The 18,296-nt window shown below is 45.1% G+C and overlaps 1 protein-coding gene across 1 annotated transcript in view; it reads right to left on the bottom strand.

Moving 5' to 3' along the window:
• LOC124719032 (carbonic anhydrase 2-like) overlaps nt 1-18,296 on the bottom strand; it is a 179,579-nt gene that overhangs the window by 116,587 nt on the left and 44,696 nt on the right. Inside the window, exon 3 of the mRNA XM_047244701.1 lies at nt 1,144-1,212. Coding sequence (XP_047100657.1) covers nt 1,144-1,212 — 69 coding nt within the window. The remainder of the gene's footprint in view (nt 1-1,143; nt 1,213-18,296) is intronic.

The raw sequence follows: 18,296 nt of genomic DNA, 5'->3' as shown, positions 1-18,296 counted from the left end.
TTACAACCTTCAGCAGACATCTCTCACCAAACCTTTCCAATACTCTTTCATTACTGACTCTTTCCATACAGCTTATTCTCTCCATTCTCCTCCACATCTCAAATGCTTCTAACCTTTTTTCATCCTCTCGTCTCAGTGTCCATGTTTCTGTCCCATATAGTGCCACACTCCATACAAAACAATTGCCAAGCCTTTTTCTTAGTCCTTTATCTAATTTTTCACATAAGAGTCTCATCTTTCTGTTGAATGCCTCCTTCGCTATGGCATTCGAGTTTTCACCTACTTGTTTCGTAGTGTCGCTTTAAATTGCCACTTTTAATAACAGCGACAGTTTTATTACATATTAAGCAAACTGGAACCGCTTGAAGCCTATCAGGCAGCGTAAAACAATACTGTTCAGTCCATTCAGTCAAAAATCTACTATTTTCAGTGTCCACTTTTCGCCTTTTTAGGATCCATTATTAATGTAGGTATGTATGTACGAAAAGGTTTTAAACACGACAAATTGTAAAGCAAATGAATAATTGCTCCGCGGCCTGCGTGCGATTGACGAAACGAAGTGAAGACCGGCCGCCCACTGTGCTCTCTCTGACTAAAACGACAGGTTCGGACTTGTTTAACAAATGAACGAGTGAGCAGGGGAGCGTGGTGGGAGGCGCAACTCGCCGAGAAAAGTAGAACGAAATGGATCGTCTCGACTAAATGACTTGCTAATCCACTCGACTAAATTTTTGTTTCTCAGACACGTTTAGTTACTAAATTACTCAGTACTCGACTAAATTACTAGCCTAGTGCAAACGAGGCGCCGGGACACTTAGTTGGACGTCGGACTGTATTTGGCGGTCCGAGGTTCGACCTTCCGCGGTCCGTATACGGTCCTCCTGTTGCCGATATTTGATCTAAACCTTTTTACACGTTTCAGGAGTAAAATAACCTCCCCCCCCCCACCTCCTTTCTCCCCACACACACAGTCACGCAAGGGCAAAGTGTGTTTGGTTGTTGCCCTCTACCGTAATTTCATACGAGTGAATGATAATAGCAGTGTCGCTACCTGTGAGATTTCTAAGCCCCAACCTGCTCTTTACGACTGCCAAGTCGCGTGCGTAACTCCCTTACGTAAGGCACGGTGTTGTGGCAGCTTACCTGAACTGGAAGCGACGCCATTGCCGTCGTCCGCCGCATGGTCGACTACACAGCGGACGTCTCCACCACCTGCAACACGGAAGGTCATCTAGAGTAGCACTTCGTTTTAATTACACTATACATATTATCGGAATTAAAAATGCGCCTTTCACAGCACAAAAAAGGCAAGTCCTGGGCAGAGTTAGGAATTGTAAAAGAAGGGAACTAGTTTTTCGACTTATATGGCAGCTTCAAAGGCATTTAATTCAAAACATCTTACCACTTGGCCCTTTTTTACTTGTTAGTGTTAGTACCCGTATCAGGTAATACATTGCATCGTGTCAAGTAAAGTAATCTGATACATGATGTTGTTGTTGTGGTCTTCAGTTCTGAGACTGGTTTGATGCAGCTCTGCATGCTACTCTATCCTGTGCAAGCTGCTTCATCTCCCAGTACCTACTGCAACCTACATCCTTCTGAATCTGCATAGTGTATTCATCTCTTGGTCTCCCTCTACGATTTTTACCCTCCACGCTGCCCTCCAATACTAAAATGGTGATCCCTTGATGCCTCAGAACATGTCATACCAACCGATCCCTTCTTCTAAACAAGTTGTGCCACAAACTCCTCTTCTCCCCAATTCTGTTCAATACCTTCTCATTAGTTATGTGATCTACCCATCTCATCTTCAGCATTCTTCTGTAGCACCACATTTCGAAAGCTTCTATTCTCTTCTTGTCCAAACTATTTATCGTCCATGTTTCACTTCCATACATGGCTACACTCCATACAAATACTTTCAGAAATGACTTCCTGACACTTAAATCAATACTGGATGTTAACAAATTTCTCTTCTTCAGAAACGCTTTCCTTGCCATTGCCAGTCCGCATTTTATATTCTCTCTACTTCGACCACCATCAGTTATTTTGCTCCCCAAATAGCAAAACTCCTTTACTACTTTAAGCGTCTCATTTCCTAATCTAATTCCCTCAGCATCACCCGACTTAATTCGACTACATTCCATTATCCTCGTTTTGCTTTTGTTGATGTTCATCTTATATCCTCCTTTCAAGACACTGTCCATTCCGTTCAAGTGCTCCTCCAAGTCCTTTGCTGTCTCTGACAGAATTACAATGTCATCGGCGAACTTCAAAGTTTTTACTTCTTCTCCATGGATTTCAATACCTACTCTGAATTTTTCTTTTGTTTCCTTTACTGCTTGCTGAATATACAGATCGAATAACATCGGGGAGAGGCTACAGCCCTGTCTCACGCCCTTCCCAACCACTGCTTCTCTTTCGTATCCCTCGACTCTTATAACTGCCATCTGGTTTCTGTACAAATTGTAAATAGCCTTTCGCTCCCTGTATTTTACCCCTGCCGCCTTTAGAATTTGAAAGAGAGTATTGCAGTCAACATGGTCAAAAGTTTTCTCTAAGTCTACAAATGCTAGAAACGTAAGTCTGCCTTTTCTTAATCTAGCTTCTAAGATAAGTCATAGGGTCATAAGGTTTAGGATGCATGCATCCCCGCTCTGCGAGACTTCGTCTTATTGGTGCACCTCCCCTCTCGGTACTTCCTATTTTAGATGCATCCTACTCTCAAGAAGCACATAAATTTGTGTATTTGTTCTTACACTCGTCACCATATATGTGGCAGGGATTGGGTTTGCGGGACAAAGAGTCCCCTCAGGGAAAAAAATCAAACTCCCTTCCCCCTCCCCCCCCCCAAAAAAAAGAGAAATAAAAGAATTGTTTTGGCGTTTCCCCAGGAACTAATTCACCCTGAGAAATTTTATACCCTTAGAAAAACTATTTCAGCTATTACATGTATGATCTTCACCCATGCCGGCCGGTGTGGCCGTGCGGTTCTAGACGCTACAGCCTGGAACCGGGCGACCGCTACGGTCGCAGGTTCGAATCCTACCTCGGGAATGGATGTGTGTGATGTCCTTAGCTTAGTTAGGTTTCAGAAGTTAAGTCCCATAGTGCTCAGAGCCATTTGAACCATTTTGCAGAACTGGGGCGCTCCCAAAACTTCCCAGAAACACATGTTTTTTTTACATGATTTTGCACATAAAATCCGAACGGAGTACATGCAGATGGTGCCATTAGCTGAGCGTTAATTTCAGCCTAATTAAAATCTTTTGCAAAAGGAATTAATCGATTCACACAATATGACTGGGCGTCAGCTCTGCTTCGTGTTTCAAATCTTGCTTAATGTGCTGTAACGTAGCAACAGTAAGGCGTTCGAATGGCTATAAAAATTGCCGCTGGTCTTGTTTAAATCAAAACGTTTTTTTACCCCATGTCGCTATCTCGAATAGGAACCGAGTACCAGGAGCTCCTCAAGCCGCGATTCTGTGCGCGGCTTTTCATTCTCTATATTCGCTACAGCCCTTCCGCGCTGAAACTATTACAGCTGCTTGTGTATCGAAGACAACGAGAATGCATCCGCGTTGCTATCGGCCGACGGGAATCCATCAAGTGCTACTTCGACGCTATAATGCACACTCAGCCGCCACGAAATCATGCGGTCGCTGTCATGATTTCTCGGCGTGATTGATTAATGGCGTGCTTTCGGGTGTTCAGCTGAGCTGACGATTGCCGGCCCTGAGTGGCGGAGCGGTTCTAGGCGCTACAGTCTGGAACCGCGTGACCGCTACGGTCGCAGGTTCGAATCTTGCCTCGGGCATGGATGTGTGTGATGTCCTTAGGTTAGTTAGGTTTAAGTAGTTCTAAGTTCTAGGGGACTGATGACCTCAGCAATTAAGTCCCATAGTGCTCAGAGCCATTTGAACTATTTCTGAGCTGACGATTAATCCAGAAGTAAGTTTCGGAATGAATGTAGGACTAGAGAACAGCTATCCTTTTGTGGCAGGGAATTGTGTACCGCACAATCTCTTACACAGTCCGCATATTCCTTTCCTTCTGGTGCGCAAGCAGGGAAGCCGACAAGCAGGAAAAACTGACTTAACGTACAGTAGTTTCTGCGCGGGTGTTATCTGTTGCGAATTACCAAGTACTGCCGACAGCTGATGAGCGGTTTCTCAAGCTTAAGCACCAGTACTGTCTCCGGAAGTTGGAAACAGCGGTCGGTAAGAATCTTTCATTAACTTTTGAGTGTGTGTGTGTGTGTGTGTGTGTGTGTGTGTGTGTGTGTGTGTGTGCAGCGGTCGGAGGAGCGATGATAGAGGAGACGGGATGTACCGATTCAAACATTTTAATGTTAGTTCTTTAACACGAATGTACGGAATGTCACATCAGCTGTTTGACTGGACTGAAGAGTTTGTGGCAAACAGAACACAGCATGGCATTTGCAACGGGGAGAAATTTTCAGATGTGAAAGTTACTTCGTCGATACTTCAGGGGAGTGTTGTAGGCCCATTAATTTTCACAATATCTCTAAATGTCCTAGCGGATAACGTCGGAAGCTCCACGTGGCTTTTATGGATGATGCTGATGTATACAGCGAAGTCGCGATGCTAGGAAATTCTAGTGAAATGCAGGAAGAGCTGCAGAGGAGGATCAACGATTGGTGCAGGAAGTGGCAATTCACCCCCAACGTCATCGAATGTATGATTACATGATTGGAAAATAGCCATTGAAAACAGCTGCATCCACAAAATACACTGAAGAGCCAAGGAAACTGCTACGCCTGCCTAACTTCGTGTAAGTCCCCGCGAGCCCGTAGAAGTGCTGCAATGCGACGTGGCATGGACTAGACTACTATCTGAAGTAGTGCTGGAGGGAATTCCACAATTGACACCATGAATCCTGCAGGGCTCTCCATAAATCCATAAGAGTACGGGGGTGGAGATCCACTTCTGAACAGCACGTTGCAAGGCATCCCAGATATGGAGAAATAATGTTCATGTCTGGGGAGTTTGGTGGCCAGCGCAAGTGTTTAAACTCAGGAGTGTGTTCCTGGAGCCGCTATGTAGCGATTCCGAACGTGTGGGGTGTCGCATTGTACTGCTGGAATTGCCCAAGTCCGTCGGAACGCAAAATAGACATCAATGAATGCGGGTGGTCAGACAGGTTGCTTACGTATGTGTCACCTGTCAGAGACGTAACTAGACGTGTCAGGGGCCCCATATCACTCCAACTGCACACGCCCCTCACCATTAAAGAGCCTCAACCAACTTGAAGAGTCCCCTGCTGACATGTAGGGTCGATGGATTCATGAAGTTGTATCCATACCCGTACACGTCCATTCGCTCGATACAATTTGAAACGAGGCTCATACGACCAGGCAACATTTTTCCAGTCATCAATAGTCAAATGTCGGTGTTGACGGGCACAAGCGAGGCGTAAAGCTTTGTATCGTGCAGTCATCAAGGGCACACGAGTGCACCTTCGGCTCCGAAAGCCACTATCGATCATGCTTCGTTGAATGGTTTGCATGCTGACACTTGTTGTTGGTGACCATTGATATCTGCAGCGATTTGTGGAAAGGCTTGCACTTCTGTAGCGTTGAACGATTCTGTTCAGTCGTCGTTGGTTCCGTTCTTGCAGGATCTTTTTCCAGCCACAGCCATGTCGCAGATTTGATGTTTTGCCGGATTCCTGATATTCGCCATACACTTGTGAAAAGGTCGTACGGGAAAATCCCCACTTTATCGAGATGCTCTGTCCCATCGCTTGTGCGCCGACTATAACACCACGTTCAAACTCACTCAACTCTTGATAACCTGCCATTGTAGCTGCACTAACCGATCTAACAAGTGCATCAGACACTTGTCTTATATAGGCTTAGCCGACCGCAGTGCCGTATTTTGCCTGTTTACATATCTCTGTATTTGAATACGCATTCCTATACCAGTTTCTTAGGCGCCTCGGTGTATTTAGGGGTATATGTACCGGGATATTTACAGCGAAACGACTGCATAGAGTTAATGGAAGTTAATACAGATGGCAGACAGAGACTCACTAGAGGAATCTTGTACTACATTGTTAATGAATTATCAGGTAAACGATGCGCCAGAGATGATGTTGTAAGGCGTCGTGGTCTCCTGACCTTCATTGCTTACATATTCCGCCCTCACAATCATATTCCGCACAAGACGCTTCATTCGAACCCAAACTCGATAAGATAAAGCCAATGTTGTATGAATTCATGTAAACGATATGCAAATAACTAGTAAATCGTAAGTGCGCACCGAGATTGAAATACTCGAGGCTGGCGTACACACACACAGATTCAAGACACAACGGTCGCAGGGGCTTTTAGTTCGGGAGAAGCAAACCACACGCTGGGGGCCCGGTCCCTTCAAAGGACGACTCAGCCTATCTACGTCGGCCGGCGAACGCCCGTAGAGCAGACAGCATTTGCCCGAGTGAAAGGGAGAACGACCCCGTGTTCGGCTTAAAAGCAAATTCCGCTACATTGTGTGGGAGCGCCCACCCTACGCATTCTTTACAAACATAGCACGCAGTTTCAGAGACTTTCACAGGGAGACAGCAAACGCCAAACGCCGATGCTACAGATTTCCGGATTGGTCGCCTGAAACGAAACGTCATTCTCCCGTTTTAGAAGAGCAATGCTGATTGCCAGACGATATTCCTGACGCCTCGAGCTGAAGGAGTAATGGAAGAGACCGAAAGATATACCCCTTCACGTCTGGCGTGGAGGGGGGCCGTTCCGTTGTCGCTCTTGGAGCGAGAACATGTAACGAGAGCGTGCGCGCTCGTACGTGTGCTCAAAGAGCGAGGAACTTCACTGGGAGAGCACCTCTGTCGAGAGAGAATCGGAGTGCGACTCTCTATATCGAATCCTCGCGATTAAGCACTGTTCACTGTGTTGGCCGACACACTTATTGTGCGGTCTGAACGGACAGAGTTATAGTTGAACGCCTGCGAGCAAATTTTTGAGAGGCATCATGGTGGACTGGTTATCTGACCGGTGTACCACGCCAATAGTTAGACTAGGGGAGAATAGGAGTCCTCGACTTCATCAACGTGTAGGGAGAGTTTGATTGCCGAAGTTATCTTATTTGTCAGCAGCGAGCGGCGCAGACAGCAGTCATCACAGCTTACGGCATTGTGCGCTACAGCTCTCACGAGCCCCATATTTCCTCCACAACAGCCGACCACGGTGGCCGAGCGGTTCTAGGCGCTTCAGTCTGGAGCCGCAGGTGCTACGGTCGCAGGTTCGAATCCTGCCTCGGGCATGGATGTGTGTGATGTCCTTAGGTTAGTTAGGTTTAAGTAGTTCTAAGTTCTAGGGGACTGATGACCTCAGCTGCTAAGTCCCATAGTGCTCAGAGCCATTTGAACCATTTTTGAACCTCCACAAGTGTACACTTCATTGCATTTCACACGCGACAGCCTCGACTGTACCTAGCAACATTCTAACGGATAATTATTCAAGTTGAGTAGGCGCGGCTCTCAGCCATTCTGCCAAGTCAATAACGATCTTAAACTTTGTATAGAAATTTCATTAGCGAATCCTATCCTTAAGAGGTAACTTCACATTCCGAAAAGAACCCGGAAATTAGTTGTTCATAACTAAAAGTGCCATTGTGATTTCTCAGAATTTTTGCAAAATAATTAATAATTTTCTTTAGTTTCATGTTTTTCTTACACTAACTAGCACTACTCCAGTACCCAAGTGTCCCACTAGTTACGTAAGAAATTTAGTGAATTTTTGTGTCATTTTCTTACAGCGGACGACTCCAGAAGGCACTTATTGCTGAAAGTTTTTCAGGCTTTTCTCTTTAGAACGTTAGGAGCGTCTGTCTGACTTCTTTAGTAGTGTGTGGGTGGAAATTGCATCTTGCAGGAGCCACAGGGTAAAGGCTGCATCTCAGATTAATCCGTTGCGCAGAATGACAGAATAGCAGCCACACGCTCACAATGTTCATGGAGAGGTGTCTGTGAGGGCATTGTGCTCGGTCTCTGTTTTCTGCCTTGGGTCCATTCCTTACTCTGTGGCTTTTGAGACAGTAGAGGAAAGAAGCCGGGTTTCTAGCGTAAGACATGTTTGAAACTCTTGTTCTGATAACTGATCGAAAATAGTTGTATGCAAATGAAATGTTACCCACACTTGTAATTGATTAGTAAGGGGAAATTCATGTGAGGGAATAATACACTCCTGGAAATGGAAAAAAGAACACATTGACACCGGTGTGTCAGACCCACCATACTTGCTCCGGACACTGCGAGAGGGCTGTACAAGCAATGATCACACGCACGGCACAGCGGACACACCAGGAACCGCGGTGTTGGCCGTCGAATGGCGCTAGCTGCGCAGCATTTGTGCACCGCCGCCGTCAGTGTCAGCCAGTTTGCCGTCGCATACGGAGCTCCATCGCAGTCTTTAACACTGGTAGCATGCCGCGACAGCGTGGACGTGAACCGTATGTGCAGCTGACGGACTTTGAGCGAGGGCGTATAGTGGGCATGCGGGAGGCCGGGTGGACGTACCGCCGAATTGCTCAACACGTGGGGCGTGAGGTCTCCACAGTACATCGATGTTGTCGCCAGTGGTCGGCGGAAGGTGCACGTGCCCGTCGACCTGTGACCAGACCGCAGCGACGCACTGATGCACGCCAAGACCGTAGGATCCCACGCAGTGCCGTAGGGGACCGCACCGCCACTTCCCAGCAAATTAGGGACACTGTTGCTCCTGGGGTATCGGCGAGGACCATTCGCAACCGTTTCCATGAAGCTGGGCTACGGTCCCGTACACTGTTAGGCCGTCTTCTGCTCACGCCCCAACATCGTGGAGCCCGCCTCCAGTGGTGTCGCGACAGGCGTGAATGGAGGGACGAATGGAGACGTGTCGTCTTCAGCGATGAGAGTCGCTTCTGCCTTGGTGCCAATTACGGTCGTATGCGTGTTTGGCGCTGTGCAGGTGAGCGCCACAATCAGGACTGCATACGACCGAGGCACACAGGGCCAACACCCGGCATCATGGTGTGGGGAGCGATCTCCTACACTGGCCGTACACCACTGGTGATCGTCGAGGGGACACTGAATAGTGCACGGTACATCCAAACCGTCATCGAACCCATCGTTCTACCATTCCTAGACCGGCAAGGGAACTTGCTGTTCCAACAGGACAATGCACGTCCGCATGTATCCCGTGCCACCCAACGTGCTCTAGAAGGTGTAAGTCAACTACCCTGGCCAGCAAGATCTCCGGATCTGTCCCCCATTGAGCATGTTTGGGACTGGATGAAGCGTCGTCTCACGCGGTCTGCACGTCCAGCACGAACGCCGGTCCAACTGAGGCGCCAGGTGGAAATGGCATGGCAAGCCGTTCCACAGGACTACATCCAGCATCTCTACGATCGTCTCCATGGGAGAATAGCAGCCTGCATTGCTGCGAAAGGTGGATATACACTGTACTAGTGCCGACATTGTGCATGCTCTGTTGCCTGTGTCTATGTGCCTGTGGTTCTGTCAGTGTGATCATGTGATGTATCTGACCCCAGGAATGTGTCAATAAAGTTTCCCCTTCCTGGGACAATGAATTCACGGTGTTCTTATTTCAATTTCCAGGAGTGTAATTCTATTTCTACAGAAATAAAAACAATTCAAGTTGACTTAAAACTTACATCGAATCATAAAGAGATATCCTCATGAATGAGATTTTCACGCTGCAGTGGAGTGTGCGCTGATATGAAACTTCCAGGCAGATTAAAACTGCGTGACGGACCGAGACTCTAAATCGGGACCTTTGCCTTTCGCGCGCAAGTGCTCTACAATCCGTTATTTTTTTTTAAGTTCGTTTTGTTGATCCTTCCGCTCAGTTTTTTTTATTACGGAGGCCAACCAGCTGTCTGACCGAACACGCTGAGCTACCGTGCCGGCCCAACCGAGCTACCCAAGCACGACTCACGCCCCGTCCTCACAGCTTTACTTCTTCCAGTATCTCGCCTCCTACCTTCCAAACTTTGCAGAAGCTCTCCTGCGAACCTTGCAGAAAGGGATATTGCGGACACATGGCTTAGCCACAGCCTGGGGGATGTTTCCAGAATGAGAAGTTTGGAAGGTAGGAGGCGAGGTACTGGCAGAAGTAAAGCTTTGAGGACGGGGCGTGAGTCGTGCTTGGGTAGCTCAGATGGTAGAGCACTTGCCCGCGAAAGGCAAAGGTCCCGAGTTCGAGTCTCGGTCCGGCACACAGTTTTAATCTGCCAGGAAGTTTCAGATTTTCTCATCCTTGTTAAAAGGAGACCTAGCTTACGGTACGGAAGAATTGTCAGAAAGTGGCGTGGCAAGTTAGAGCCTGCACCCAGAAAATTTTCTATCAATTCAAACGACAATACGATGGTTGCGAACCATCGTCGAACAACAGTATCGTGCCTTGCACTCGGTGCAGTCTGCTTCCCAGCCCGAGATTCGTAACGTCTGTTCTCTGAAGTGCGAGCTTTCTATTCACTTCATTCTCAGGAGGAGTAAATGCTAAGTTTTTACATGACTCATATCCTGATGTATGACTGAAGTAATAAAACGGTATTCACAGTTCATATATTTAAAAGAATTATTTGCCAGATCTCCAGTTCAGTAAAATTCAGTTTGAGGAATAGCTTTGTCGGATGTCATACGACGAATTAAACTCAGTATTGCAAAAGAAAGTAAAGCAACATCAAATCGACTTCATACTAATCTCAATAGTAATTTTAACAGCACATATTAACAGCAGAGAAAATAATTTTTGGAAGTTGCGTTCACTGTTGATAATCTAAGATTCTACACGGTCGGTTTCGTGATACTGGAGTCGCATCATCAGGTGAAAAATCTACAAAAACGTACAATGTGGAATAGGAGCAAATTAATAAAAATGACAGGTACCTAAACCATAAGAAGATAACTTGAAATACTAACACAAGGTAATTTAACAATAGGCCATTGGGACAGTATGGTCTCCCAACCTTGGGATGGCACTTGACATTAGCATTGCCACTTAAAAAATATTGTAAGTAATCCAGAAAAAAGCAAACTTACTGGTTGTAGGCCGTATACCTGAACACTGCAAGTAGCGTTTGTATACGTAAAAAAAATCGGGACATAGTGTGAGAAATTCGAAAAACTGTGGAAGAACTACGCTACGTGACCAAAAGTATCCAGACACCTTGCTGAAAATGACTTAACAAGTTCGTGACGCCCTCCATCGGTAACGCTGGAATTCAGTATGGTGTTGGCCCACCCTTAGCCTTGATGACAACATCCACTCTCGTAGGCATACGTTATCAGGTGCTCGAATGTTTATTGGGGAAGGCAACCCATTCTTCACGGAGTGCTGCACTGAGGAGAGGTATCGATGTCGGTCGGTGAGGCCCGGCACGAAGTCGGCATTCCGAAACATCCCAAAGGTGTCCTATAGGATTCAGGTTAGGACACTGTGCAGGCCAGTCCATTACAGGGATGTTATTGTAGTGTAACCACTCCGCCACAGGCCGTGCATTATGAACAGGTGCTCTATCGTGTTGAAAGATACAATCGCCATCCCCGAATTGCTCTGCAACAGTGGGAAGCAAGACAGTGCTTAAAACATCAGTGTAGGCCTGTGCTGTGATAGTGCCACGCAAAACAACTAGGTGTGCAAGCCCCCTCCATGAAAAACACGATCACACCAGAAAACCACCGCTTCCGAATTTTGCTACACACGCTGGCAGATAACGTTCACCGGGCATTCACCATACCCACACCCTGCCATGGGATCGCCACATTGTGTATCGTGATTCGTCACTCCATACAATGTTTTTCCACCGTTCAATCGTCCAATGTTTACTCTCCTCACACCAACGGAGACGTCGTTTGGCAATTACCCGCGTGATGTGTGGATTATGAGCAGCCGCCCGACCATGAAATCCAAGGTTTCTCACCTCTTGCCTAACTGTTATAGTATTTGCAGTGGATCCTGATGCACTTTGCAAGTCCTGTGTGGTGGTCTGGATAGATGTCTGCCTATTACACATTACGACCCCCTTCAATTGTCGGCGGTCGCTGTCAGTCAATAGACGAGGTCGGCCTGTACGATTTCGTGCTGTACGTGTCCCTTCACGTTTCCACTTCACTATTACACCGAAAACAGTGGTCCCAGGGATGTTTAGGAGTGTGGAAATCTCGCGTACACACGTATGACGCAAGTGACACCCGATCACCTGAGCACGTTCGAAGTCTGTGAGTTACGCGGAGCGCCCCATTCTGCTCTCTCACGATGTCTAATGACAGGTCTCTGACATCGAGTGCCTGGCAGTAGGTGGCAGCACAATGCACCTAATATGAAAAATGTGTGTTTTTGGGGGTGTTCAAAAATGGTTCAAATGGCTCTGAGAACTATGGGACTTAACTTCTGAGGTCATCAGTCCCCTAGAACTTAAACCTAAGGACATCACACACATCCATGCCCGAGGCCGGATTCGAAACTGCGACCGTAGCGGTCGCGCGGTTCCAGACTGTAGCGCCTAGAACCGCTCGGCCACCCCGGCCGCCTTTTGGGGGTGTCCGGATACTTTTGATCACATATTGTATCTACGGAAAAGTAAAGGAATGACGGCTCGCCAGTGCTGCAAAACAGATGATTACGGCAAGAAGCCACATATAGTGATGTGCCAGCCATGATCATGTCTGTAGCCGGAAGTTTTTAAAAGAACATTTTTAACAAGTAAGCTGTGATAAGACACAGATCGATAGACACGAAGCCCACGCCTACGACAGTGGTACAAGTCTATATGCCTACTAGCTCTGCAGATGATGAAGAAATTGAAGAAATGTATGATGACATAAAAGAAATTATTCAGATAGTGAAGGGAGACGAAAATTTAATAGTCATGGGTGACTGGAATTCGACAGTAGGAAAAGGAAGAGAAGGAAACGTAGTAGGTGAATATGGATTGGAGCTAAGAAATGAAAGAGGAAGCCGCCTGATAGAATTTTGCACAGAGCACAACTTAATCATAGCTAACACTTGGTTCAAGAATCATGAAAGAAGGTTGTATACATGGAAGAACCCTGGAAATACTAAAAGGTATCAGATAGATTACATAATGGTAAGACAGAGATTTAGAAACCAGGTTTTAAATGGTAAGACATTTCCAGGGGCAGATGTGGACTCTGACCACAATCTATTGGTTATGAACTGCAGATCAAAACTGAAGAAACTGCAAAAAAGGTGGGAATTTAAGGAGATGGGACCTGGATAAACTGAAAGAACCAGAGGTTGTCCAGAGTTTCAGGGAGAGCATAAGGGAACAATTGACAAGAATGGGGGAAAGAAATACAGTAGAAGAAGAATGGGTAGCTTTGAGGGATAAAGTAGTGAAGGCAGCAGGGGATCAAGTAGGTAAAAAGACGAGGGCTAGTAGAAATCCTTGGGTGACAGAAGAAATATTGAATTTAATTGACGAAAGGAGAAAATATAAAAATGCAGTAAATGAAGCAGGCAAAAAGGAATACAAACGTCTCAAAAATGAGATCGACAGGAAGTTCAAAATGGCTAAGCAGGCATGGCTAAAGGACAAATGTAACGATGTAGAGGCTTTTCTCACGAGGGGTAAGATAGATACTGCCTACAGGAAAATTAAAGACACCTTTGGAGAAAAGAGGAGCACTTGCATGAATATCAAGAGCTCAGATGGAAACCCTGTTCTAAGCAATGAAGAGAAAGCAGAAATGTGGAAGGAGAATATAGAGGGTCTATACAAGGGCGATGTACTTGAGGGCAATGTTATAGAAATGGAAGAGGATGTAGATGAAGATGAAATGGGAGATATGATACTGCGTGAAGAGTTTGACAAAGCACTGAAAGACATGAGTCGAAACAAGGCCCCGGGAGTAGACAACATTCCATTAGAACTACTGACAGCCTTAGGAGAGCCAGTCCTGACAAAACTCTACCATCTGGTGAGCAAAATGTATGATACAGGCGAAATACCCTCAGACTTCAAGAAGAATATAATAATTCCAATTCCAAAGAAAGCAGGCGTTTACAGATGTGAAAATTACCGAACTATCAGTTTAATAAGTCACGGCTGCAAAATACTAAGGCGAATTCTTTACAGACGAATGGCAAATCTGGTAGAAGCCGACCTCGGGGAAGATCAGTTTGGATTCCGTAGAAATATGGGAACACGTGAGGCAATACTGACCCTACGACTTATTTTAGAAGCTAGATTAAGAAAAGGCAAACCTACGTTTCTAGCATTTGTAGAGTTGGAGAAAGCTTTTGACAATGTTGACTGGAATACTCTCTTTCAAATTCTGAAGGTGGCAGGGGTAAAATACAGGGAGCGAAAGGCTATTTACAATTTGTACAGAAACCAGATGGCAGTTATAAGAGTCGAGGGACATGAAAGGGAAGCAGTGGTCGGGAAGGGAGTGAGACAGGGTTGTAGCCTCCCCGATGTTGTTCAATCTGTATATTGAGCAAGCAGTAAAAGATGCAAAAGAAAAATTCGGAGTAGGTATTAAAATCGATGGAGAAGAAATAAAAACTTTGAGGTTCGCCGATGACATTGTAATTCTGTCAGAGACAGTAAAGGACTTGGAAGAGCAGTTGAACGGAATGGACAGTGTCTTGAAAGGAGGATATAAGATGAACATCAAAAAAAGCAAAACGAGGATCATGGAATATGGTTGAATTAAGTCGGGTGATGCTGCGGGAATTAGATTAGGAAATGAGACACTTAAAGTAGTAAAGGAGTTTTGCTATTTGGGGAGCAAAATAAATGATGATGGTCGAAGTAGAGAGGATATAAAATGTAGACTGGCAATGGCAAGGAAAGCGTTTCTGAAGAAGAGAAATTTGTTAACATCAAGTATAGATTTAAGTGTCAGGAAGTCGTTTCTGAAAGTATTTGTATGGAGTGTAGCCATGTATGGAAGTGAAACATGGACGATAAATAGTTTGGATAAGAAGAGAACAGAAGCTTTCGAAATGTGGTGCTACAGAAGAATGCTGAAGATTAGATGGGTAGATCACATAACTAATGAGGAGGTATTGAATAGAATTGGGGAGAAGAGGAGTTTGTAGCACAACTTGACCAGAAGAAGGGATCGGCTGGTAAGACATGTTCTGAGGCATCAAGGGATCACCAATTCATTATTGGAGGGCAGAGTGGAGGGTAAAAATCGTAGAGGGAGACCAAGAGATGAATACACTAAGCAGATTCAGAAGGCTCTAGGTTGCAGTACGTACTGGGAGATGAAGAAGCTTGCACAGGACAGAGTAGCATGGAGAGCTGCATCAAACCAGTCTCAGGACTGAAGACCACAACAACAATAACAAAGAATATTGTAAATTCTTTTATCTAGACTCTCCTTTTAGTTAAGCCTTCATACACAACATACCCATCTCACTGCAACTGTCCATACATGTCTCTCTCACATTGTCTGCGTTTTCTCCCATTGGTTTCCAGTATATCCCGGTGCAGTTGTCTCCTCTCTCACTTACACTGTCTCCTTTTGTCTTTATTTCCCGCTGCCACTGTCTTCACTACACCTCAGCAGCTCAAAAACTCTTGGAGATCGAACTTACTTTTTCTGCTATACCCACGCGTTCAAAATTTCGGTCCAAAATGGTCGCTCCCCTATATATAAGTGCACGGTCTCCACTCGTGTCTCTTTTTATTTCTGCTGCGCCCTATCTCTTTTGCTCCCACTGCTACTATCTCCAGTCAACTCTCATGCTGCCACTGTTTATCACAGACTATCAATAGCCCATCTTTTTCTGGCTCCCACTGCTATGGTCTTCATCCATCTGCCTTTCTCTTTCACTGCCACTCTCTTTCTCCCACCATCAGTGCCTCCTCTCTCTCTCTCTCTCTCTCTCTCTCTCTCTCTCTCTCACACACACACACACACACACACATTGTCACTGTCTTTCCGCTGCTCTCCTTCAGGACAAATAGCGCTAATGTGTTCGCTCGCCAAGACTTTTAGTGAAGAGGGTGGAATGGGGATTGAGGCAGCTGGTTCCCCACTTTTCTGTCAGAGTCATTAAAAGAAGAGTACATTAGCCTTTTTTCTGTTCTGACAGGCGCATTTTTCCGCTGGTTATTACTTTTCCCTTCTGCAGCAGGGTGCACTGCTTATGCTGTGTAATACGAGCTAGCTGAGTACCCGGCATTGTTGTATCACGCCATCTCCTTCTCCCTCTCTCTGCCCTCTCCTCCTGACTAACTCCTTGTCCATGTCCTGCTTCCCCCTCTCTGTCTGCCCATCTCTTCCTCTCCCCTTCTCTTTCCACGTTATCACGCCCATCCTAATAGGAGGTTGCTGCTTCTTACCCCATCGTGTTTCTTCCATATACTAAGTAAACTAAGTAATATGTGTACCAAGTTTGAAATCGATTAAAGTGTTTAGGAGGATTTTTAACCCGCACCTTTACCAGTATACACACATGTCAGATAAATTTCACATATATTTAATATATTTCATACATATTTTTACACATATTTCCCTATATCTCTAGCGAATTTAGCCCTGTAGTTTCGTCAATGTTTGTATCGTCATATCTGCCAAACTATGTGCTGTACAATGAAATTTGTAGGCACTAGCAGCGGTGTATTTGGTTACTGTGTGCGAAATGTGTTTCGGATACATTTAGTAACAAAGAAGTACCAAATTTAATCGTCATGCATGATGTGGCAGTTTTTGAAGCATCTCAGTATTGAGACGTCATATCTCTTGAACTATACGTCGCACAATGACAAAATTTTGCAGGTACATTCAGTGATACACGTGAATACTGTCAGTACAATGTGTCACGAATGCAGTTAGTACTAAAGAATTAATAAATTAAGACATCATGCCGAATGTGGCAGTTTTCCTCCACGAACACCGAAAATGTAGTAAGCGATAAACTTTCAAGCTTTCGTCATATTGCGGGAGTCGTCAGCGAGAAAAAGTTTCGTAATGATCTGAAATTGTGTGTAAAGTTTGTTGCAAGCCACTAACTACCTTTCTCTAATACTGGATGAGTAAAGTCTTCTTTTTCAACCCTACCGCTACCTCTTTGAAAGATAAGTGGTTCTTAGCAGCCAAAGATTCTTTGCCCACAGTGTGTGATACGTGTACCAAGTTTGGTTGAAGTCGGTCAAGTGGCTTACGAGGATATGTGGAATAATCATACACACATTTCTATAATTTGTGTGAATGTTACAGTGGTTTAAATTTTTTACACTTAATTTATATTCTTCGATAAATTTATATACTTTGATACATAACAACAACAAATAAGTATTCTTAATATAACGTTAACATAAGATCGTTGGCTCTACATTTTCTTCTGAATACTTTGATCATCTGTTTGCAAGTTATGGAAAACACGTCGCTTATGACTCGCATATTAAAACAGTAAAAGTGTTATTAGAAATATTCTACTGAATTTAGAGTTTTTCCAGTTTTACGTAATACTTGGCAGTCATTTTAAGTTCTTTTTCAGGAACGTTAAGACCCTCTTAGTCCAGTTTTTACCACTTTGGGCATATTTGTACAGGCCTGAAGTGTCCAACATACAGAGGCAGCGTGCCGTGAAGTAATACTGACGGAAATTTGATGATTAATATAAAGTCTGGTGACCTCAGAACCCTTGCAATGTCCCTACAACCTCTGCGATGTCCCTATAATCCTTGCGAAATTTTCACTACGCCAGTTAAAACGACATTTACGCCTGGGACAGGAACTTACGTGCATATTCTACGTTCATAAGTACGGTAACTTTGAACTTCTGAATCTCGGTAGCGGATAATATCGAAGAAAGTTTCGACATTCCCCGAGAATATGAAGGATAAATGGTAAAAACTTCGACAATCTACCATGCATAGGCATGGCTGTTCCCACAATTGGTGCTTCTCGTACCCAAAAATCGTGGGTTTCCGGGGTTTTCTCAGAAACTGTCCATGAACAAATGGTAGTTTTATTGTATAAGCCGTCTAAGGTCCACCCTAGACCACACGTAATGCAAGAGAACCAACCAATTTACCCAATTTGCCTGGGTCGGAGGAAGTGTACAATGCTTAAATTTTAGCGCTATGCTGTAGCATAGCTACAGAGTACCTGTTCTTCCTATACGTACACAAATGATCACTGTGCCACAGGCTATCCACAGCACTTGGCCCCCTTATCTCTGAAATCAACAGAACACGAGATAAGACCCTCTGAAAAATCACATCTCGCGTGCAGATTTTTCGAAAATATTGGTCCCGTCCACTGTCTCGCAC

The sequence above is a fragment of the Schistocerca piceifrons genome, chromosome 10 (assembly GCF_021461385.2).
Source record: "Schistocerca piceifrons isolate TAMUIC-IGC-003096 chromosome 10, iqSchPice1.1, whole genome shotgun sequence".
Taxonomy (NCBI): domain Eukaryota; kingdom Metazoa; phylum Arthropoda; class Insecta; order Orthoptera; family Acrididae; genus Schistocerca; species Schistocerca piceifrons.
This window is presented reverse-complemented; position numbering and strand designations above follow the sequence as displayed.